This window comes from Trachymyrmex cornetzi, unplaced genomic scaffold, assembly GCF_001594075.2.
Source record: "Trachymyrmex cornetzi isolate Tcor2-1 unplaced genomic scaffold, Tcor1.1 scaffold309, whole genome shotgun sequence".
In the NCBI taxonomy this organism is placed as follows: Eukaryota; Metazoa; Arthropoda; class Insecta; order Hymenoptera; family Formicidae; genus Trachymyrmex; species Trachymyrmex cornetzi.
In genome coordinates this window covers 641,415-660,924 of record NW_017297786.1, presented here as the reverse complement: position 1 = coordinate 660,924, position 19,510 = coordinate 641,415, and the positions used below count along the sequence as shown (strand labels likewise).

At 40.2% G+C, this 19,510-nt stretch overlaps 1 protein-coding gene across 1 annotated transcript in view; it reads left to right on the top strand.

Annotated features, from left to right (window-relative positions):
* The window catches only part of LOC108762551 (protein groucho-1), a 30,570-nt gene extending 11,305 nt beyond the window's left edge, over positions 1 to 19,265 (top strand). Inside the window, exons 3-13 of the mRNA XM_018509590.1 lie at positions 160 to 257; positions 1,593 to 1,656; positions 4,111 to 4,155; positions 6,047 to 6,184; positions 8,880 to 9,162; positions 11,727 to 11,752; positions 15,151 to 15,306; positions 16,212 to 16,834; positions 17,334 to 17,609; positions 17,717 to 18,320; positions 19,155 to 19,265. Of these exons, the coding sequence (XP_018365092.1) occupies positions 160 to 257; positions 1,593 to 1,656; positions 4,111 to 4,155; positions 6,047 to 6,184; positions 8,880 to 9,162; positions 11,727 to 11,752; positions 15,151 to 15,306; positions 16,212 to 16,834; positions 17,334 to 17,609; positions 17,717 to 18,320; positions 19,155 to 19,265 (2,424 nt within the window). The remainder of the gene's footprint in view (positions 1 to 159; positions 258 to 1,592; positions 1,657 to 4,110; positions 4,156 to 6,046; positions 6,185 to 8,879; positions 9,163 to 11,726; positions 11,753 to 15,150; positions 15,307 to 16,211; positions 16,835 to 17,333; positions 17,610 to 17,716; positions 18,321 to 19,154) is intronic.
* The last annotated feature ends 245 nt before the right edge of the window (positions 19,266 to 19,510 follow it).

The following is a 19,510-nucleotide window of genomic DNA, read 5'->3' as shown; positions in this document are numbered from 1 at the left end:
GGGGGGGGGGGGAGGGGGAGGGACATGGATGAGGGAAGATTCTGGCAATCGATCGATCCGTCGACGTTTCTGGGACACGGATCGATTGATTCATATCGTTGGTACTGGAGAGACCATTGAAGGTAAAGTGTTTCTCACGTTTTTTTCTTTTATCTGCAGGGTCCGCCGCAACCGAACCAGCCATTCAAGTTCACGGTTGCGGAGTCCTGCGACAGGATCAAGGAGGAGTTCAACTTCCTGCAGGCACAGTACCATTCGTAAGTATCGGCGTTCACTACTGCTGCTTTTTGCCGATAACGATATTGCGCCCTTAGACATCGTGCTAAGGAAAAAGAAGCACTTTTTCGTTTCAGGGTTGCCACAAAACTGACAAACCAGGGAAATTCAGTCAAGGAAATTGAAAACGATCTGGGAAGAGTCAGGAAATTTTGCAAAATTTTCTGGAAAATAAAATTCTTGACTTTAAAGAAAATTGATATGCTGGCTACGCAGTTTTAAAATACTACCAACTTGATAATTAAATGCGAGCAGTATCAACAATATTAATAATAACTTACATTGCTATTGCTATTTCAATGAAATTTGACGATTTCTAAATCAGGACGGAAATACTCGAATCGAAATTTGGCTCGTACTTTGGACCTTAGCTTTAGATTTACGTAGGTAGACTAAAGATTTATAATTAGGACATATGTAGACTATTTATAATAGGTTCTAATTTAATGAGTTAAGCTCTTAAGTTGAGCCTGTAAATGTTGGAAAATTTCTTATTTTGAGATTTAAAAAAAGTTTTCTAAATAAATTAAGTAATATTAAAAGAGGTCCTATTTGATTGTTCAAGTGCCATAATAGATTTATGAGGTTTAATTGAGTTTGAAAGAGATTCAAAGTAGGACTAAAATTTCAACTCTACACAAAAAAACATTCAAAATGTTATTAGAAGCATCAGGAAGAGTCGTGAAATTTTATCTAGAAATCGGGGAAAAGTTACTGAATTTTGGGATGAAGAATTTGTGGCGACCCTACGATTGATCGATTCTCTCCTCTCCACCTTGTCTTCTTCTTACTTCTTTCATCTGACGCGGAAATGCGCGCGTAAGGACTGCGGCGAGTCGTATCGCGCGCTTGCGGAGAGAAAAAAGGTCTGGGAACGGGCGCAGCTGCGCGCTGCTCGGAGTGCACGCTATTATATCCTGCAAGCGTACTTCCACGACAGATACGTAATGGCAGCTCGCAAATATATACGAACTCGAGCTTCTCGAGTTTCACGAACGCCAGGGAAGACGGGCCTTGCATTTTTCAGCAGCGCGCGTGTACGCGGATCGAAACTTTTCTCGTTGTCCGACGCGGACGGTTCTTCCTTTTCCTCACGTTTTTTCTTCTTTTTTTCCCCTCCCTCTTTCTTTCGCTCGCCACGTACGAAGCATATTCTATTCGCGAAAAGAGAAAGAAAAGGAGAACGTGGTTTCCGCGTTCTCTCTCCCCCCTCCCTCCCTCCTTCTCTCTCTCTCTCTCTTCCTCGATTCAAACCTACAGACGACTCGACTGTTTTCACATGCATTTCACGTTATGTTCTTTTTCTCTTTCCGCAGGTTGAAGCTAGACTGCGAGAAACTGGCTAACGACAAGATCGAGATTCAGCGACACTACGTGATGGTAAGTGCAATCATTGGTGCGTCGTAAAGTTAGACGTGCCAGTTAGACGTCGTAACGTTTCCCTCGACTACCTCTTGCCTCCGTGTTCCTCCTTCTTCATTCCTCTCTCTCTCTCTCTCTCTCGTATCCAGAATAATCATGCTCGCTCGACCGCTAAACCACCTCGGCTTCTTAGCATTAATTGCATCCTCCAAGTCGGAGTCGGGGTCGGGGCTTTACATTGGCTCGTTACGCCGCGCGTAACGTAGTCAGATATACTACAGATACATGTATATATATGTATATGTATGTATGCGCTCGTGCATAGCTAATGACTCTAAGAGCCAGTGGCTCTCATCGAATTAGTCTACAACGCTCGCACAAGCGCAGCTGTCTCGCACGTTTAATGACGAAGTAATACGCTGTTAGGTCATGACGGCGACGACGGCGGTCTACGTCTCGTTAATATTCGAGCACCTCCTCATATCCATACCTCTCTCGCACCGTATACCTACTCTCCCACGGCGCGAGAACTAAAAAGAGAAAAGAAACGAAGCGTCTCACGACGCGAAGAGTTATTTATGAACTTTTCAAGAAGTCGCCAGAAAGAAATATACCTTCGATCCGTATCGTGAAGGATACTGAAATTTCTTCTCGCGGCTGCGTGTGAAGGGTCCAAAGAGCGATCGGAAATTTCTTCTCACGACTGAAGGATCTAAGGAGCGATGGGAAATAACGCTAAATTGAACGCTCTGATTGAAAATAAACTGGAGATTTTTCAACTTTACAAATTTACCACTTTTGCAAATTGGCAACAATTTCGAGATGGCGCAAAATCCGCGAGACGCTGCTGGTCCCTTATATTTATCTTCTTTGTTAGGAGCGTCGAGCGAGAGCGATGCGATAATTAAATCGAAAACGCGGCGTCGTTTGCGTGAGTTTTACGCCGTCAATCTATCGTTACCGTTTTAATTCACCGATCTAATCGGCGCGCGCGGGGGCGGCACGTGGGCCACCAGTTTAAACGCAATTAATCTCTGCTTTAGTCCATTTGATACGAATGCTCCCTTTATTCTCCTCCCGCGCCTCCGCCCCTTGCTGGCGATGCACGACGCCGGCCTCATTAACGAGCGTTAAGGATGTTGCACCGCTTGCCGTAACGAACGAACGCCGTTGCCCCCAGGGAAAGGGTGTGCCATTGGTCGGATGCTGTTGCCGCTGCAGCCAACCGATCTCAACAGCCTCCGTCAGCGCGTCCTCCATCCCTCGGCACCCGTTTCCAGCGTCCTATCTTCTCTTCCTCACCTCTCTACCCTCACCTCTGCCGCTGTGTCTATCTCCCGGGTGAAATAACTTACTTACAAGCGCAATTAATTCGCCCGAGTAATTACCGGGCTAATGGCCCGTAAAATTAAGAACCTGTAACCTGGTCGGTGCGCGTTTACACGCGTTCGCCTCTTCGTCTCGTATTTCTCACGCGCGCGCATTTCTCCCCCCTCCCCCCCCTCTCTCTCGCGCGCGCGTGTTCTCTTTGCGACTGCAACCGCGGCCCACCTCTCAAATACACTCGACCGGCGAACTCGAGTACGTTATCACGATTAGCGATAATTAATAACACGTTAGTGTAGTTGAAACAGCTCCGTTCGAACCGGCTGGACAATTCAAAGGAAATCTCTGGTTTACGATACAATCGCTTTGAAAAACATTTCCTATTTCTGAGAAATGTTGATTATGTTGATTTCTTAATAATTACTGAGATAAATATAGCGGAAAATTTGTTAATTGATCTCTTAATTATTCATTAATTATTTATCCTCTGCCGATCTGTTCAGGTCTATTTAACCTTAAAAGTAATTAATTTTTTACTAATATTTTTTGTTTAAAAATTTCTTCTAGTTTTTATTTCATGACTTCGTCTGTAATGTAAAATTTTTTTCTGCGAAAATTTTTTATTTTTTTGATTGTGCAAGAAAATATTTTAAATAATAAATTATTCGAGATTTTTTATGCAACAATCATTTTATATTATTTTACATGTTTGCTATATTTATTAATTGTTTATTAATTTTTATCAGATTATATTTTATTATTATGTGCATTTGTTTGAACATGCATGGCTCTTGTGATTTTTATTCATTGTTGTCTTCTACCTTTTTCATTTTATTTTTATTTATTTTTTACTATACTTTATACATCGTTAATTTATTTATTTCAAAGAAGAGTCAATGAGTTGAATTATGTTTTAAAATAAAATTTACATTTATTTTTATTTAATATCCTTTGATCGCTCTCTTGGCCCTCTTTCTTTCCTGTTTTATTTTTTAGAATTTTAATCATATTGATTCAAACGATATGATCTTACAATAAATTCGAACAGACCAATAGGGTTAAAATATATCACTAGATATTACGCAATTGTATATCGATTCCATAGTTAATCATTGAAGTGTATCACGGAATATTTATCTGTTGCAGTACTATGAGATGTCATATGGTCTAAATGTGGAAATGCACAAGCAGGTGAGTTTAAAACTTTATTTAATTCCAATCTCGAACTTCCGCTGCCCAGAAAAAACTTATCTTCTTTGTGTGTGTGTGTGTGCGATTTTATTTTTAATCTCTTGTTATTTGCACTCTTTTTATAACAGTTAAAACAGTGTTTTATTTTCCAAGTGCTATCTTTACACAGATTTGCATTCTGTTTTTATACATTTTTATATACTTTTATTACATTTTATTCTAATGTACCATAACCTTTTCGACTTTACTCTCTGACTACCGTATCTTTTTTAAACAATAAGAATCTTATATTTTAGACCATACGTGTGAAAAAACACAATCAATACGAATTAAAAATTAAATGCCTATAACGGTCGAAGCTGGATCTTTATATAATTCACATTATCTTCTTTATCTATCTTTTCATATCTAATATGTGATGTCAATTTTCTTGTACATATACGTCTAAAATAAATTTCTCCATCTATATCTATATTTGTCTTTCTGTCTATATATATATATATATCTATTTATTTATGACCCAATATCCGGCAAACGCTACCGGTTGTTGGGCCGCAAGTTCAAAGAACGGCGAGAGCAGAGATTTTCACGAGGAATGGAGAATCGTCGCGACGGTGGGAGGGCTCGGCTCCGTAAATATCGCCTCATTATTTCCTACGTCTTACGCACTTCGCGAGTGCTTTATTCTCGGAGTGCGTTACGCACGTATACGGACGTCGTAACTGGTGCCCCGCGTCGCGAAGACTACGCACGGACGCGACGAAAATAGAGGAACGCCCCGTTGACAGCAAATCGCCTCCCGGTCAGAAATATGTAGCCAGCCAGCCTCGCTCGTTACTCGCGCGTTTAAGACGACGAAGCGTTAGGCGGTCACCGCCTTTAACTCGCGCTTTCATTACTCACTCGACGCGTCTGTCTGCCCGTTGAGATGCGGCCGAGGGAAATAGCCGAGACCGCAGCTGGGATCTAAACTATTACTATTGCCCCATGTGCGCGATGCGTTCCACATTCTATCCCATTTCCGAGAATTCTTAATCCGCCTGTCGAGCCATCGGCTTAACCCTCCGCCGCGCCGGCAACGTGAATTTTAACTCTTCCGTTAGCAAGGGCTTTTCGAGAAACAGCAAATTTTTTGTTGTTCCGGATTATATATAAGTCTGAAAAAATTCTGATAAATTTTTCAAAAGCTTTAACAATGAGTTTTGATCATTCTAAAAGTCGATTGTATTTTACTTATTTTTTTTACAGATAAATTTCTCCACCAAATTCACACTCAAAATATCGCCTTTAAAGATTCCAATTGCTGACGGAGGATTAAAACACGCATTTTACAACATTAAAAATATTTGAAAAGTCTTAACCTCTCGTAGATATATTATTTTTAGTTACTTCATAAACATTCTGAGTCTTTTATTATCCATCTCAAATTTTTTTACTGTTTTTGACTTTTCAAGAAATCTAAAAAAATTCAGAATTATTTTCCAACATTTTTCTGCTATAGAGAGCTTCAGTTATTTAATTTATACAAATTTATTTAATAAAAATTATTTGTGTTAAGAAATTTGGAAGTAAAATTTCACCCGGATAAAAAAAGATTCAGTGTGCCTACGAAGGATTAAATATCCAGTTTCGAATTTTTGCTTGCAACTCTATTCTTTGCAACGTAATCTTATATGACAAGTGTTAAATTTTTAAGTGACGGAAAAATTAACAGAGCCGACTGAAATTCGGAATCTCTAACGGTACTCTTTACTTTCCTAAATTGTCTGTACTATACTAACATATCAAATAAATCATATCACATTACATTCGTTTGGATTTATAATAAATTTCTTCGATTTACTATCGTAATTATTTTCCGTTTTATAGTATGTTTGTATTATTATTACAGACGGAAATATCCAAGAGATTGAGCAACATTATCACACAAATCATACCATTTCTTTCTCAAGAACATCAACAGCAGGTCGCTGGCGCTTTAGAGAGAGCGAAACAAATTACGATGACCGAATTAAATACCATAATGGGAGTAAGTATATAATACAATAAGAAACGCTACACGCACACACGAACCGATATTTTCCAAAAAATTTCTGGAAAAAATATGACAGAGGCGAATAATTCTTTTATTTCGATTATTATTTTGTTATCATTACATTTTTCACGATGCGACGCGACGTGCCGGATTTTCTTTATTTGCATTGTCGCAATTGCATGCGCGATCGAAATACGAGATTGACATTCGGCAGACGCGTCGCGTATAATTAAGTTTCGAGTTGATTCTCGCGCGCATGATGCGAATAATTTCTCAATCCCAAGGACGCTATTGTCGAGACAAGCATTCCAAAAGAAGCTGACGTTTAAAGTCGGGTTATCGCGCGAACGAATCAATGTGTGATCTTCTTTAAGCCACAAATTATTGGATTATTGATACAAATATTTGTCTGACGAATGAAATAATTTCTACTACATGTTTATGTATCTTCTCACTCCACGAGAAGTATTTCCACAAATAAATCAACCCTCTGTAATCTAAGTCTTTTTTGGCATATAAGCGAAATTTCACTCTTAAATTTCTTCGAAATAAAGGAAAATGGTTTCCCCTCCTAAAGTATCTTGTTAAAAAACTTGTTAAAAATCTATTTGGTAATATAATAGAGATAGAGATGTTGATCGAAAAGTAACTAAATTTTTTCACATTTTTTGAAAGTTTAGAACAGTAAAAAAAAAACTTGGCTGAACGGAGAGAATAAAAATATGATCGCAGACGGAGGATTAATATCAAATCATGCAATGGATGCCCGTTTCTATATCAATATATACAGAGATTGATTTCAATCTCGATTGAACCGACTCTTTATCTTTTTCTAATTGTATAAGAATTAGAAAAAGATGAAGAGAAGTCGTCTACATCGGTAAAAACGGACGGGAGTGATTTAACGCGCGGAGATGCGTCCGATCGAGGGACTTTTACCGCGACGCGACGAGAGCGGAAAAAAATGATCCCCCGAACAAGGGGCCGTTGCGGCACAAACCGCAATCTCGCCAATCTGTCATTACGCGACGCGCGTCGCTGTATATACGCGAAATATAATTAGCGTGCTAGTATGTTACGGGCTGTCGAGTGGGATTCGTGGCGAAGGGATTCGCACGATGGGGAAAGTACGGGGTGACGGGTGGTGGCATACAAAACGCCGTGCCGCGCCGCGCCGCGCGCGAAGGGAAAGGGTGCGCGGTGCAGACCGAAGGGACGATGAAGGCAAATAGACAGAAGCGCTAACCCTCATGAATATGTATTATTCGGTAAACAGAGGTTGAATCAATATTTCGTTTAATAACACTGCGCGAGGAACGTATAGTCCTCCATTTCCCGCTTTCCCTTCACCTTCTCTCTTTCGTCTTCCTCCCGCTCACCTCGGGAACGCGATGACGCGGCCGCGGGATTCTCTCCGATCCTTCTCTCTGTTTCTCTCTCTCTCTCTCTCCCCCCCCTCCCTCCCTCCCGGCTTCTCCGTTCCCGTGCCACACGCGTTGCGCGTATTATTCACGGCATGTTAAACCTCGTTTGGGACTATTACGTTTCGTTTCACGCGCCGGAAACGAACGCTGCGATTTTCGACGTGTATACCGCGTCCGCCGCGAGGGTCGCGCGATTTTTCAATCTCACGATCGGAGATAACGCGCGAGTTTTATCCTATACGCGAGAGAGAGAGCGTTTCACGGGGCAATATATATTTTTTAACATCATCTGTATTCCTGATGCTAGCCAGAATTTTTTTTAAACAATTGTGTTGAATTATCGTTCTATCCTCTTGTCTACCTCGCGTTCACTTGTTATTTTATTGTATTTCACGTAATAGAGTAAACTCGGATAAGATGGCCATAGTTTTTTTTTAATGCAAAAAATATACTTTTATTTTTGTTATTTTTTAAATAGTGTTTGATATCGCTTCGCTAAGCTTAAAATGATAAATACTATCAAAATTAAAGAGAAATATAATATTGTTAAAATATTAAATGTGTATAATATATATAATTAAAATATAACTGGGTTATAATTGCAAATGTATAATGATATTGTAATAGTAACATAAAAATTATTATTAATTTTTAAACTAAGGAAACCAAACAACGATCTCTATAATTAAAGAAAATAATGTGTGTGTTCGTTTTACTTGGTTAATGGCCATCTTTCCCGAACTGTTACAGAAAGATGGCCACAGTATTTAATAAATAGTGAAAATACAAATTATAGGTCACGTTACAATTTACGTATTTATTTATGTATGAAACATATTGATTATGACAGCTTAATTGTAATTTATTCAACATTGTAAGCAGGTTTTAGTGGAACGTATGCAAAACTTTGCAGGCAGGGGAAAATAAAAATATTAAATAACATTTTCATAATATTGTTATTTCAAATAATACGCACACATAAACTACTATAAATATTAATTATCTTTGAGAATGACTACAAAAATGCACTATTTAGTAATTATTAAAGAAATTATAGCCTATAGCTATCTTTTCTGTATGATCATAATATTCATAATGTCCGAGTTTACCCTTCGCTATATACGCAAATTTTCTACGAGCTCTCAATTTCGTAACCCGCTATTCTCTAATAATCGCGTTTCTTGGGAATCTTCACACGTGTAATAAACCCACGAGCATATACAAAATCGATTTATACGAACGACATTTTGCATGCGCGGTTTCAGCAGCAGAGGCCAGACATACCGCGGTTCCTTCAGCAAATGCACGCTCAGCAAATACCGCCGGGGGCGGCGATGGCTCATCCAGGTCTACCTGGACTTCCCGGATTGGGGCCAGCTGCCGGTCTTCCGGTACCAACTTCCGCGTCCGCGGCTTTGCTGACTGGTCTCGGACTGACTACCGGACCCCCCACGGCTCCTGGTACGCCCGCCACCGCGCATTCTCTGTCGATGCTCGTCAAGCCCGAAATCCACCGTGGTCAACCGGATGATCTAAAGAGCAATGGTGGTAAGTCGACTGTACTCTCGATGTCTTTGATATGCAGTCGTACAATTGTATCACTACCGATTGCCGAATCACCCGAAAAATCGCCTCTCTCATCTTTGATCCACGTAGATAAATTCAGAATTTTTATCTCTTATATTTTTTTTTGTAAAATCCAGTTGTAGAATTTTCCTTCTGTCTTTCGCGATTGACATGATTATTATCCAATATGATGAACGGAAAAAAGGAGAAATTCTCGAGTAAAATTCCGACCTCTGTAGGTCTATTCTGTAACTTTTAACAACAGTTCGGTATCGTTATATTATCGTTGCGTAGCTTTTTTACCATGTAAAAGATCTGCGCAACGACATCCCTAGCTAGTAAAATTGTCGTTAAGAAGTTACAGAATAGGCTTACTGGTCACGTTCGATTTAACGATTGAAACCAGTATAAAAAATACTGTTTGCATGGTGATATTTTTCATTTTTCTACAGTAACTGAAATAGTAAAACCGATTGATATAAACATAGATATGACATATCGATATACGTAACTTTTCGATGTTCTATCAGTATTATAGAGATATTGTAATGATATTTTTACTTTATATTATATATATTATATGATTGAAAACACTAGTATATGAAATTGTAGTTTCTTTTCCTTTTCGCAATACAAAATTTAGGAAGACTTAAAGTTTCGCCTAAAAATTAAAAATACAAACGCGATCGTAATTAATTGTAAAGTCCCGAATTCAAATGCCTTATTTTTATTGTGTTTAATCTCCTTTGTGAGATATATGTATGTATGTATATATATATATATATCTCACAAAGGAGATTAAATACACGAAATAATTTGTAGCGTACTCATAGTATGTATATATATATATATACCTATATATATACTATGAGTACGCTACAAATCTAATTAATGAGATAACATTAACATTCAATAATATTCAATCATATATAATCCCTTATAATATCAGGAAGTTATGTATACACCAATATTATGAGAATTTCGGTTATATATTGATATTTGTGCCTTTAATATCGATATATACAATAATTTTTAACAACGCGGTTTTATGAAATAGAAATACGAGTGCCAGAGCGAAATTTTATTTCGATATTCAGTCCCGACTTATTGTATAACCACGCAAGAGAGTGAAATATGTCTACCAATCGTCACAAAGTTAACGAAGATTAGCGAGGGAAAATGTGTAGACATATATATATATTTATTATATATATATATATATGTATATTTTTACTATATGTATATATGCGCGTATATAGGCGAGACTTTTGACGACCCCTCTTTTTCTCTCACCGGGAAATGTTCAAAGCGCTTTATTACGGGTATCCGCTTTCGGTGGAGCGAGCGTGTTTGCGTCACCCTGTTAGCGGACGCGCTAGCGGCGGTTTTCAGCGAAAAGCGCGCATAAATATGCATGAAGATCATTTATATGGATGCCATCCGGGTCCCCTCTGCCCTCGCCCTTCTACCTCTCTCCTACGGCTACTGACCGTCGTTTTACGACGCAGCACGTTATTAACATTTTATCGATACTCGACATTCGATCGTTCTCAATATACTCGCGAGATTCCTTCGTATCTTATCGCGCAGCATGCGCGTTTACATAATATACTGGATTGTTTAATTTTTAAATTGAAATATTTACGTTTATGATTGTCCTTCAAACAGATCGTATAACTTACAAAAACCTTGAACATTTTGATCGCGCTTGCATTCCTGGATGCATATAAAAATGCGCGTAGATTAGTAAAACTGGTGAGGAATAATAGTCAACGAATAATTATTTCACATTTGATCGTTCATTAGTGATACTAATTTAATGTAACACTCTAAATTTCTTGCAGTGAAATCTCACTCCAAAGAGAGTGAAAATACAATCACCCTTGAAAAAAATGAAAATATTTCACTTCTTGAAAAAGAGTGACAATTTTCACTTCAAAAGAGTGAAATCTCATTTTTTTTGGAGTGAGATTTCACTCTTGAAGTGAAAATTTATTCTAAAAAGAGTGAAAATTGTCACTCTTTTTCAAGAAGTGAAAGATGGTTGTATTTTGACTTTCTTGGAGTGAGATACTCTGCAAAAAATGTAGAGTGAAGAAATTGACCAGTCGATTATTTTCCTCACATTCTATGATCGATTAATTTCTTACAGCTTAAGTATTATTACATTGCAAATCTAATACAGAATAGTGCGAAAAGGATCAGAGTAAAATATTGAGAAGATTCCCTGAAATCCTGAACGTTTATAATTATCCCGAACATCTTTAGAAAATTCCCCCGGACGTCTTCGGACACCTTAAAAAAAGACGATGTCCGGAGAAAAGAGGCAGATGGCAACCCTATTCATATGGAAATCTATATTTAAGATGCGTTCGAGAAGAATGGTATTAGTGCTATTTACGTCATTCTATCCTTGTTTTATGTCTAATAAACGGTGAAGATAGAATGACACAAAGAACGTTAATAGCGTTCCCCGAACGCACCCTTAGACGTACTTCTTAATTATATAGCGTGCAGTACCCTAACCCGCATCCGTTTATTTTCAGGCCTGAGTTCGACGGAAGATAGGCACGTAAGTAACCTTCCTCTACTTTATCACGACCAATTATTTAACTTGCAACGTCATGAATCTAAAAAAGACTGCGAATACGATCGCTTCTAATTTTGCCAATGAACAAACGACAATCACGTAGTATTGCTACTATAATTGCTTGCATTGATACGTCGATATTTCAATGATTAGTCAAAATAGAAAATTGTTGAATAGATGTACACGAGGTACAGTGAGGTTTCCACGAAGTTAATTAAAGTTATTTGCTACAAATTTACCACATATTGAGTCGCGCTGCGGGAAAACAGTTTTATTTCGAACAACGAGATGAAGAAGACTTCGGTCGAGTTTTCTGAAAGTTAACGAAAAGTTTACGGCGATTATTTTGTCGCGCTTTGCAAAAGCGATGTGTATTTTGTTATACGGTGTATATACGTGAAAACGCGTACGGGCTTGTACAATGTACACTCGACCGAGTGGCACTTATCGTGGCCTCGTGTATTACACGCACATTACGCGCGTATAACTTGACTCGCGCGCGCGTCAAGAGTGCAACGAGCGCCGCTTCAGCTGTACTTCGCGTACGAGTGCGTGCTGCATATTGCAATTTATACTTTCGACCGGCTCGCGAGTACAGGCGCGAAGAGGGGCGTAAAAGTGACGAGAATGAGAGACAAAGAGGACGGCGGCGACACTTTACCACCGAACTATTTGCATAATTTCAAGTAACCCCGGTTTCTCTTTCCTCCGATCGCGAGACTTCTGGAGAAGTATTTTTTTTTCGGGGCGCGGGGGGGGGAGCCGATGCGACGAAGTTTCTTGTGTGTACAAAGATAAACCGTCGCTTAATTTAGGGATTAGATTCCAAAAACGGATACGCATCCCTTTATCTGGAGGAGAAGTCACGCGTCCTCGGGAACCGACGGGCCCCGGCGGGCCCCGGCGGGCCCCGGCGCGCCGAAGTAAAAAGAACGGCGAGAAAGAATAACGTCTGGCAGAAGGAAGGGGTGTATCTTGTATTACGGGTTTGCCGAGCCTGTAATCTTCGCGGGACCGCGAAACGCCCATCGACGCCCTCTCATTCCGCCTCTCGCTATTCTATTTTCTTCTCTCCAGCTCGGTCGCTTCGTTCATCCTCCCTGGTGCCGGGGCACCACCTTTCTCGGGGCCCGATCATGTACCTCTTTTTCTCCTCTCCACCCTCTCGCCGGCGCTTCGTCGCGTCACGTCGATGCGCCCATTCTATAATCATTATCGGCTTTCGCAGCTGGACCGTGGATGCGCCGCCGCATCTCTTCCTTCCCGCTTTTCATTTACGAAAATGATTTTACTCAAATATTTAAAAATTTAACCAGATATACAGATCTGTGTGAACAATTTTGTTGGACCTTCAAAATAATTACGTAGGAATCTCAAGCTGCAAAAACTAACTTTTGACAGTTTAACAATCAGTTTGAACATTTTACATAATTCAGGACTGCAAAACTGGAAATCAGGGAAATTAGGGAAAAGTTAAGGAATTTTGTAAAATATTCTGAAAAATTAAATTCTTGGCTTTACAGAAGTTTAATATACGTATCTACATAGTTTTGGAGTACTACGTACGAACTTGACAATTATAAGTTGCAAACAGTGTGTCAGCAACATTAACAGTCATTTGTATTGCTATGTTAAATTGCTCTCTCTCTCTCGATAAAATATTTGATGGTTTTTAAATCCGGACGAAAATAGGTATAAAAAAATTCGAAATATTACTGAAAGCATCAGGAAATGTTGTGAAATTTTAGGATGAGGAATTTGTGATAACCGATTATTTTGATGGTTCAACAAAATTATTTTTAGATCTGTATCTAAATTTTTACATACTTCAACAGAATCGCTCTTCCCGTGGGCGTAACGATACGTGAGCCAATTTTTCCGCCTCTGTCCTCCCCTCCGCGTGGAAAATCTCACGCGGTTTATTACCGAGGTGCACGCTAATATTAGATCCTGCGCGAATTCTCCGGCACGTTTGTATTTACATTGGATTTTCGATGAGCACTGTACGTCCGCGCTCGCCTCCGCAATTTATGCTAATTCGTAAATTAGCACAGACGTTGTCGCGTACGATCATCGAGCAGGCTCGTTCCGAGTACTTTTTTTTTGCATTCGTTTTGCGAGTGCTATTTACAACGTGTAATTCATTCACTCCACCTATATTTATCTTCGAACGTATGTATATCGCCGCTGCGTTTGAAGGGTTTTTTTTTTCCGGAGCGCGCATGATAAATAAAGCTTAATAGATAGAAAATAAATAAATAAATAAATTTTACAAAACACCATCAGGGCCAGAGACGCGATTTTATCGTATGTGTGTACCGACGCTTCGCGTCGCTCGTTAAATTGATATTTCATTGAAAAGCGTCACAGATGAAAAATCGGCGACGCAACGCACCGATGGAAGTTACCGTTTTAATACGTTCGCAACGAGTCGGATATCGGGGTGGGTGATAGTAGGGTAAAGTCGAAATCGATTATCGCGCGTGCGCGCGCGCTCGCTCGCGTGACGATTGATAATAACCCGCGTCGACGCCGGTAATTACGGTTTTGTCACGTTCGTCGGCGCCGCAGGGAATATGTGGCTAATCCGTTGTTCCAGCCTGTACTTGCCGCGCGGTGTCTGTTGTTAAACGAGATTAACGATATCCGCGGGAGATTAACGGCGGGAAAAGGGGGGAAGCGCGGGGAGACCCGCATATACCCGTTCGAACGACGCGTATCTTCATCCCGTATCGCGTGTTCGGTTTACGCTGCTATCTACCGCGTATCGCAAACGCGAATGTCTATCTTTGAGGAAAGGTTTCCCGATCGAGTATCGTAGTTAGCATGATGTAAAAAGAAGAACGTAAAAAATTTACCAATCACAGTCGAATGTGAGAAGAATAATCTCGACTCGGTCAATTTCTTGCTGCTTAAGACTTAAGACCAGTAATAGCTTATTATTGTTGAAAACCTCGAAAGGTACAATAAGCCCGGAGCACAGACCTTCGCATAAGAAATTCAAGCAATCGGAGCCTTTTATTTCATAAAAAAGGAAAGAAATGAAGGGCTTTGGTTGGCTCATTTTCTTATGCATTACACGTTATGTATTACGCAAAATTCTGTGCTCCCGCCTTAACATCGTACATTAGCAATACTGAAAACAGCCAATCAAATTTGGTCCCTTGATCTCAAATTCACTCTCCTACTGCACATCCACAGGGAATATTACACCTATCTTTTTACATCATGGCAATTAGAAAATATCGACAATCCCGCCGTGTGATTATGATCTGTTTGATGTTCCTCGCAGTCGATCGTATGTACACGTAAATGTACTCGGGTAATTATTTATGATCGCCCTAATAAAGTGGCGTCGCTACACCGCGTGTGTTTTACAGCGAGGCTCGATATCACCGGCTGACAAATACAACCGAGCGCGTACGCCGCAAGAGCCGACTCACCACTCTCATCACTCGCAGAACCACCACGAACACCCGTTGCATCCAATGAAGAAGATGAAGAAGGAACTCGAGACGTGTAAGGACACAGTACATGTAAGTGCTTAATAACAAAGAGATTGTATCATTCGCATAGTTTCTGCCGGTCCGTGCAACAAACTGTGTACGTGGTCATTAATCGCGAAGAGCACTTCTTTTTCAATCCTCAGTATAAAACGATGATGGCTACAGCACAATTATTTATGTCCGTTTCTATTAATATAGATTAACTTTAATCTTGATTTAACGTACTTTTTTTCTGGTTCTAAGAATTAGAAAAGGAATGTAAAGGGTAAATTAAATCGAACCGAGTTAAAGTTAATTTACATTGGTAGAAGTGGACATTAGCGATTAATCTTTAATTTGAAAATAATCACTTGATTTTTTTATGTAAATAATTATCTGAAATGTTTTTACATCCTAATTAAAACCATTTTTAACAACATTGTATATTATTGATTGTTTCCCGAATTATTAGTATTTGAGAATATTATATGGATATGAATTCAATTACAGTTTTCTAAAAAAAATCAGTAGAAACGAAACAAAAATTAATAAGCACATTAAGTAGCTTGTTATGATTGTATTTAAAAAAAATAATATGACGCTTTTTTATTTTCGAACAATGTCTATACAAAATGATAGTTTACAATTTACAAAAATACTTTAAATAACTACATTCTCAGGTTAAGACGTAATATCAATCAGTCGCTATACGAATAACGTATATATGTTCTCGACTTCTCTTACTTAACAATTTTCTTGTTGAAAAAAACTTTGCCTTTCCAATTTATTCCATTTTTACTGATGCTCTTCTGGAGAGTTAAAGATTAAAATCGACGTTTTCGATCGTTTTTTCGCGAGCAAGTGACCGGTTCAAATCGATATCACACTGTAGCGGATGAAAAAAATGATATTACTCGAGAGATGACAAACTTAATCGCATACGATTATCGGTACAGAGTTCTGTGAGATGTTCCTCCGTACAGAGTGACGGTGAAAAGAGCGATCAGGATTTAGTTGTGGATGATGCAAGTGATGGACCGCCTAGTCCAGTGATGAATGGTGTGACGTCGCCACGCGAAAACGGTCTCGACAAAGCTTCGGTGGTGCCTTCAATGGGAGCGGCCGGCGTGCAAACCGTAGGAAAAAAGGACATGGCACCGCATTCACCTAGAAGCGGCACCAGCAGTAACGCGAGTACGCCGTCGACCAAAAAGATGGAGGACCGCGAGAAACCGACGACGCCGATTTCAAAGTCGTTCACACCGACGTCGGGGTCAACGGTGGCGGCAATCGGCGGTAGTATAAAACCGAACTCGGGCAAGCTATCGCAAGGCCCGCCGATGCCATCCGGTTCAGTAGCACCATCTGCGGTACCTTATCCGAGCTCATTGCACTATCCACCGCCCGGTCTGCCACCGCCGCATAATCTCGCGCCGGTAGCGCACGGCCAACATTCACATGTTGACGTGATAGCTGCGTATAACGGTTACCCACCACCGCGACCGCCCGCCGTTTTACAACAACTGTATGATCCACATACGGCTCTCAGGACTTCCGTCGGGACACAAGGCGGAAAACCGTGAGTATCCAAATCTCAGAACCTCACACTCGACCGAATTTTCTGATACTATCCTCAAGTAAGAGATCGGGCATCATACGTTTGATATTCATTTCACTAGATTGGGATATTCACACATTTTATGCTATCTTATGCATCTATCTCATTCTATCTTAAACAATATAAATCCTGAAAAATATGGTGGATCAATCAGAAATTGTCTAAAGAGAGAGAGTGTCCGATCTCTTACTTGAAGATCTCTACTTAATTCACAAGTCCAGCGACATTCGTGTCGCTCAGCGAGAATTTCGATTATTTATTATAATCTTACATATAATCTCTTCATTGAGTCACTGACGATGGTGATCGAACGGTGTAAAAAAATAGGATAAAATTAATTGAGAGTCAGACATTAGTTGCCTTTAAAATTAATCAGTTAAACTTGTTTAAAATAAAATTTGAACTATACAAATTGATCTGAAGAGACTTATCGTGATCGTTACCGGACGGGATTTCACAGTGCGTACAGCTACCAAGTGTTGAGCGACGGGCAGATTCAGCCAGTACCGTTCCCGCAGGACGCTCTTATGGGTTCAGGAATACCGCGCGTTGCGCGTCAGATTAGTACCCTCGATCACGGCGAAGTAGTCTGCGCAGTGACCATTTCAAACCCAACCAAGTATGTTTATACCGGTGGTAAAGGCTGTGTCAAAGTTTGGGATATCGGCCAAGCGGGCATGAACGAGGTAAAACCTGTTTCGCAACTCGACTGCCTACAACGCGACAATTACATCAGGTCAGTAAGAGCGATCGAAACGAATGTTGAAAGACGCGAGAAGCGTTGAGAATAAACACAAACGGCATGCTAAAAGCGGTCTCGTTCCGCGCTTCTCTCTGACGCAGGTCGGTAAAGTTACTTCCGGACGGTAGAACATTAATAGTCGGCGGTGAAGCCAGTCAACTTAGCATCTGGGATTTGGCTAGTCCAACACCGAGAATCAAAGCCGAATTGACGTCCTCAGCACCGGCGTGTTACGCCCTAGCCATCTCACCAGACTCGAAAGTTTGCTTCAGCTGTTGCAGCGACGGCAATATCGCAGTATGGGATTTGCAGAATCAGACTTTAGTCAGACAATTCCAAGGTCATACGGATGGAGCGTCGTGCATCGACATTTCTGCCGATGGCTCGAAGCTCTGGACGGGAGGTCTCGACAATACCGTCCGTTCCTGGGATCTACGAGAAGGAAGACAGTTGCAGCAGCATGATTTTAATTCGCAAATATTTTCCCTTGGTTTTTGTCCCACTGGTGAATGGTTGGCAGTCGGAATGGAGAACTCGAATGTCGAAGTGTTACACGCCACGAAAGCAGACAAGTATCAGCTACACCTGCACGACTCTTGCGTATTGTCGCTGAGGTTTGCCTCGTGCGGCAAATGGTTCGTCTCTACAGGGAAGGATAATCTGCTGAATGCTTGGCGGACACCTTATGGAGCTTCGATATTCCAGGTTGGTGTACTAATTAATTGTATAATCTCCCTTCATCGTTTCATCCTGTCATCGATAAACGCGAAAGAAGGAGCTCTAGAATAGATATTATAAAATATAATTGACGTAGAACCGTTTAAATATTATAACCATTTTTATTAGAAAGAGAGAAGAGAACCTAACCTAACCGAGTACTTAATCTATCGGACCGATTTAATTATTATCGAACAAATCAGATCGAAAGTGTTTTGAAAATATTAAAAAGATACGAACGAAAGAATGCATCTTTTGACATTTAAATTCCGAAGCCATCTACGTTTATTACAAGCTCGGCGTGCAAATTACACAAATTACGTTCGCACCTTTCACGCGGAGAATAAGTACGGTGTTACGCGCGTGAGACAAGACGGCGAGACGAGGCGTCGAGGACGATCGCGAAACAGCTCATTAAGGAACACTCTATAATTACGCGATATAAACGAGCCATCGAGTCGTGACTCGATAAGTAAAAAAAAATGTTGATTTATAATGCTTATGAATAATCGTTCGGATACGCGCTGAACGCGCGATTTCGTTATCGAGCGAAATTCAAAGTGGCACGACGCAACAACAACAATAATAATAGATACCTACGAGGCGGCTCGTAAATATGTTTACGCTTTTTCCGTTTAACGACGTTTCGTAAAACGACACTCCCAACATCCGAATTTTTACAACGTTCTCTATGTCTTTCCTCTTTCACCTTTTTTCTCGCTTTCTCTTTTTCTCTCTTTTTCTCTTGCTTCGCAAGCAGCGTGTAGTTATAACTGTTATCGCATGTTCACTCGGCGATATGTTTGTCGATTATATTTACAGGCGAAGGAATCCTCGTCCGTGCTTAGTTGCGATATATCGACGGATGACAAATATATCGTTACTGGTTCTGGTGACAAGAAAGCCACCGTCTACGAAATCGTATACGTATGAGACGTACGAAGTCGTGCGAGAGGCTACCTACTGGCCATTCCATGGAAACGGAGCGTTCGCCGACAATTCTTTCGGCACTCGATGGATGACGTTACGACGGATGATGTGATACCGTTGTTAGTTCTCTTTGTTATCGCTGTTGTTATTCGCTCGTTAACAAAAAAAGTGAGATCGTCGACGCAATGCCAAACGGACGGAAGATTCGGTATTTTCCGGATTTTAATAATTATCAACGTTTGTACCAA